Genomic DNA, 6,000 nt, shown 5'->3' on the forward strand with positions numbered 1-6,000 from the left:
AAACTGAGAACATGTTCATGAAATAGCTTAACGAATCTACAAATTGTTTTGAATAAAATAGTCATCAAGCGTTGGCAGATACCTCTTGTAGTGTTCCGGTCAGGCGGGGGCGTTTATGACTAGGTATGACTGGAGTGACCACGTGGTCAAGGTTTCATGAGGTCACCAATCCGCTCCACCTCGTAAATCTTTCTAATCGTACAATACTTGTCAAGGTGAGTTGTGTCGACCTGATTGATATGATTATCTGACGTCAGATGGCAGCAATGGAAAGTAGTTACTACGAATTTGGTTGGGAGGTGGAGGGGGGGGGGTCAAGAAATTTTCTAACACGTTCTATTTTTGATATTTGAATATGCCTGACTGACAACTTTGAATTAAAATCTTATATTCCTGATACATTTTAAGCTCTATGCATTTCATTAGGGGTCGGGCTCCTTGGGTATCATATTTGAACAGAAGTTTAAGATACAACACGCCACAATACATTGTTAACAATAACAACGGTCTAAATTGTAATTGTAAATATTTGGAATTACATAAAATTTCAAATTCCAAATTTGAACTATTTATGAACTTACTTATGTCAGTTCTACTTTTAAAATAATTTATGACTGCCGTAACTTCCATAAGGGAAATTGACAAAAATGTTTTAACTGCGCAATTAAAACTAGATTCATTAGGTGTCGGTTTACTAAACTACATCCTATACTTGTATGTGTCCGTTGTATGCATGTATTCAATAGCTTGTGAAACTGATATGCTTCAATTTCTGAATGAGCATATATACGTATACATTCCAGAATAAATGTCAACCAATAAATACCAGTTCTGCTACAATGATAACAGTAATCAAGAAAATTACTTACTTCCTGCGAAATGAAATATTTCGAAATTTAAAAATTTACCGCAGCATATATATTTTTGATTAGCGAATAGGTTCGACTCTTATTTTTGCTTTTACCAAATGGTTGCACAAGAACACATTATGTCCTTTGTACCTATTCAGCACTTTTTCAGTCTTACAAAATTCTGATGGATTGTGAAGTTGGAGCCAGCTAATGAATGAAGCAGACTACTCGCATATCTTAATCATTCGACGATTTTTCTGTCAGTTTTGATTCTAGGATCTCTCCACTCTAAACATTAGGGTGTAACCAAGTGATGATCACGATGATTCAGATATTTTGATTTGTAACCGCATTTCAAGCAGGCGCGTAGCTGAGGCCAAATTGAATTGTAGGCAAAATTACGGCAAGGGGTCTGGGGCCGCTTAAGGCCCCCAGCAGGTCCAGTGGGGCGAAAGCCCCCCCCCCCGAAGCTCCGCGGAGATAGCGTTTTAGAGCATCATTTATGCCGATCCTGGATGTATTTTATCTCCAAAAAAAAAAACCAAAAAAAAACAAAAAACAAAAAACGGCAAAATTAAGTGCAGGCAAAAGCTTTTTTGCCTAATGGCAGCTACGCGCCTGTCAAGGATCAAAGGTCGTTTACAGGACGACTCTGTCCAGTAGATAAACGCGCCAAGATCCTACGCAATGTACTGTTCAATTTATAAAGTATAAAATTAATGTTCATGTATTTAGAATGTAATTGATTTGCTCCTATAATGTATATGTGGCCACAAGAATGCTATTTTTTTTTTGTCAAATGAAGGACATGTGTAACCACAAGTCAATAAATCTACATATACATGATATATATAATTTGCAGACACCTTGTAAGGGTTAAAACGTCTTATTGCAGCGTATTTAGTTCAAAGTAGACTTTCAAAAAATCCCCTTTGAAAAAAATCGTTTACAGTATGAAAGGCTTAAGGCACGAATATCCAAAGAAATATCTGAATTTGGTTTATTATTTAAATGTTGTCGACAAATATGGTTTTGATGTTTATATAACTTTAAAATAGCCTAAGGTTTATTGTTGTAGGATTATCAGTGTCACCCAGTCGTTGAAACCAACTAATGTCTTACAACGTTTGTGTTTCATATAGAAAAATGAACAGATATGGTGAAACGCAACCAATAAACCATATTATAACCTTTATAAAAATAGGAAATAATTTCGAGATCACCAAAAGATGATACATCGTATATATACGCTCAACACGAAACTCCTAAAATGAGTGTCACACTATAACTTATTACAACTGCATCAAGGTCGTATCAGGGGGGCGTGAACAGAATTTAATGCCTCGCTTCGCGGAGGCAAACAAATGGAGGTAGAATCTGTGAAAAATCTGTGAATCTGTGCCAATTTTTCCCCAATTTAAGGGGGCGTACGCCCAGTACCCCCGTCCTTGGATCCGCGCCTATGCATTACTATATCGCGACAATGCGTTCGACATAAACGACGCGTACAGTCAATCACCACAAACTGATCTGTCAGCGCGGTCGTGTCGTACGAGTGTAAAATGTTAACAATTTAGGTCCAGGTAGAAAATGTTGTCAGTTGTTACTTGTTTCGTTCCATCACTTTTGTTTCTGCCGATCTCCATAAAAGTAAGGCTGTTAGGAAAGTTAGCGCCTCTCCCAATTTTCTGAAGATATGGATCTGTCAATGAGCGCACAACTACTCTATAGTTTAAGCGAAGTACTTGAATTCGGTACAGATGTGAAGTGTTCATTTATACAAACCAAAGAATGTTTGATTTTTGATTAAACAATTAACCCACTTTCATTTACACTTCAACAAAGCTGCACTATAAAAGGTGCAACGAAATACAGATCGTCAGATAGTTGATGTCAAAGAGTTAATCGAAAACTACATATTGCTGATTTAGCTAATCCAGTAGTGACGCTAGGAGTCGAATGAAACCGGAATTTCAATAAGAACTCGTAAGGTGTTTGACGATATAATGGTTAGATATCGAAATTGTATAAACACGAGTTTCAAAATAAGTGGCGGTGTAACTCCCTCCCCTCGAGTCCAGCGTACGTTCTAAAAATTACTTCGAATCCAGCGTACGGCCTAAATTTTAGACCGTGTCTAGTGCAATTCACAACTCTGCGTCGACTTCAATTTTTAATGCAACTTTACTAAAAAGCAGAACGAGGACTACTGTAATTCCATCTTTCAACTATGGTACCATACCGAACCATCAAACGAGAGGAACACCCCGAAGGACCATGAGTAATGACAGACTATGTCAAAATATTATTATACCCTGGAAAGAAATGGCGTCCCAGGGTGCACTCAATTGGTTAGTTTTATTTATCTATTTATCATGCATTATCTGTGTTTGACAGATGCACGTGGAACAACAGATGTTCTGTATATGTCAATGATATCTCAATACTTTTGACATTGTTTAGCGATCTTATCATTTCTTGATTCCAATCTCTCTAGGGAGTAATAATTGTACTTTGTGAAGGAATCATGGTAAGGTCAGATTAAGGTCGAAATAATATTTTTTAGGGTACCAATAATTAAAATCTAAGTTAATGCAAATTGCATAACCTTACCATTTGATAATTAATACTGTCCTCTTCGTACGAAGGACTCGTCCCATCTCATTAATATATTCTTTTCTCTTATCTATTTGCTTTGCTCCCAGTTGCGGCTATTGAAATTCCAAAAAGGAGGACCCGCTGACTGACCTCCAGTGATTTCTTTTTTAATACTTAATCAACCAAATTTGTCGAGCATAAAGAGGTGCCCCTGGATCCGCCTGTGGGTTGGATTATTTTAATGCATGATATTCATAATAAATATTGATTTCCGAACAGATATGCTCAAATTAGATAAATTCTCATTATCCCTAGATATAATGTATTGATTTGATTATCATTCAAGTGGAATATGATCTTTATCAGTGTTATCGGATGCGTCATCGATAGTACACTGATAACTTTCACTGGGATCAACTGTCCAAATGTTTATCCGTGTGAGAAACATTGTCTGGTGCCATAATTAATGAATGCAGGGGGTCGGCATTAAACATGATTTCCAACAGCTTAGTTGAAAATGAAACGATACGTATCAGAACTGTTTACTTGTTGCATAATGTTTATGGAATTTTGAAGAAAATATCATTCCCATGTGTTGTTGTCATGGAATTAGAAGAAAACGACCCATGGCGCTGGTTTGGAATTTTTATAGGCGTGCATTTACCAAGGCATGTAACGGGGATTTTTTTAAAGTGCTTTATTGGCTTCTTTCGTTCCGTAATGGTGTCCTCTATTTAGATGTTACTTTACTCTTGATTCCAAGCCCGTCTGCTTTATCATAGTTTTAGTAAAGATGAAACTTTTCAAGTAGGAAATACACTTAAATCAAAGTACATTCCCTTTGAAAGGATTATGTGAATATCATATATTTTAGGATCATATATGTCAAATATCCGGCCATTCTCAAAATGCATGTATACACTGCGTCAAGTATCGTAAAAAAGGTCAAATTCAAAATTTCCTTGTAAATATCCAACAAATAAATGCATGTGATATACATCATGCATAGATTGTCATATAAGTATTCATATATGCTTTTCAATAAATATTTTATGTATTTTACTAAAAGTCATCTAAAAAATAAGCCAAAATATAAATGAGCATTTTTCTTAAGTCCAATGATTACAATACTCCGCCTGTTAAAGTATTCTTTTACAAGGACGATCTGGTTAATTGCTTACAATCCCAACTGGTGCAGTCTGATTGTTAAATCCGATTTTAACCACTTCTATATTTCAGCCACAAAGAGGAAAAGGAAACCACTTAGAGGACAATTATTTCAAGTGCTCGTTACAAATTGCATCAATCCTAATAGTTGGCTCTATATCTACTACAGATACCTTATATATACATATGTATAATTAGCTCAAATCAACAAGTCAATTCTGCGGGACAAATTTGACGGATTGAAATGCAATATTTTAATCCTCGTCTACCGCCTCAAGTAATATTCAACGGTGTTAGATCATGATTGGTTTAAGAAAGTACCCGAGGCAGGGTGTATCAACATTTTTGTTTGTGTAAATGAAACGAAAACTTGTGAAAATTCAGTAACGCGTTGATCATCACATCTCATCAGCTATATCCATTATATTTTATTTAATTCTTTCCTCCAAATAAGAATCTACCCGTCCCCACTGGAGCCTTATCTTGCTTCCAGACTGTGAGTCACATCATGATTTCATCTTTTGAATCACCAAGATTTTAGAATAATTCCAATAAATCAAACATGGTAGTTACGACACTTTAAACCGAAGCATAATTATAAAATCAATATTTCAAAATGTTCAGTAAGAAGAAAAAAATGTTCCCCTCTATACTGCACGATTTAACACTTGATTGCTGTGCCTTATATGCTCAGCTATGTAGATATTCAATAAACTAAGCAATTGTTTATAAGTGCGGCAATCTTTGGACGTCTGGCATAAATAATTCAGTCTACATTTTAAATGAGCAGCTCATATCTTTTTTTTTAAACTTATTACTTTAAAGCATATGGTTTTTGTTATAAAAACTACGTATAACTTTATATATGTTAGAGCAGAAAAAAAAACTCAACGCTAAAATCATAAATACAAAAAAAAAATTAACTTACCCATTAAATCCGGTTCGGAAAATTAACCACATCAAAATAAAACTTTCCTATTAAAAATAAAACTTTAAAAGTCCTTTAATATATCCTTATCACAGTTTAAAATTCATTTACTTACACGAGGATTCTGTAGCAGCCGCCATCCTTCTGAAGTGTATAATCAAATACCGGCGTCTGTAGCACTATTCAAAACGAGACCGGAAAATCCCCATGGGACACACCCGTAGTATTAGTAATCTAGCAAAGAGAGATAACTCTAAAGAGTTTGATGACATATTGTGCTGACCAGTAAACATAAATGCTTCTGAAATAGTCAATATTGTAAAAGAATATGCTGATATTTCAATGTGTAAATATATCTTGGGGGTTAACAAAATAGCCTCAAATCTTGTTATTTATTGAGATATTAGGGAGATTTTTTTACTGGACTTGCTACAAGTCCCTCTCTTAAAATTAAAT

At 35.2% G+C, this 6,000-nt stretch overlaps 1 protein-coding gene across 1 annotated transcript in view; it reads right to left on the minus strand.

Moving 5' to 3' along the window:
* LOC148625570 (uncharacterized) overlaps positions 1–5,717 on the minus strand; it is a 33,333-nt gene extending 27,616 nt beyond the window's left edge. The window contains exon 1 of the mRNA XM_088569150.1: positions 5,660–5,717. Within this exon, the coding sequence (XP_088425276.1) occupies positions 5,660–5,684 (25 nt within the window). The 5' untranslated portion in view covers positions 5,685–5,717. The remainder of the gene's footprint in view (positions 1–5,659) is intronic.
* Positions 5,718–6,000: the final 283 nt, after the last annotated feature.

The sequence above is a fragment of the Perna viridis genome, chromosome 2 (assembly GCF_037379345.1).
Source record: "Perna viridis isolate PV_CMFRI_1.1 ecotype Kerala chromosome 2, ASM3737934v1, whole genome shotgun sequence".
Classification (NCBI taxonomy): domain Eukaryota; kingdom Metazoa; phylum Mollusca; class Bivalvia; order Mytilida; family Mytilidae; genus Perna; species Perna viridis.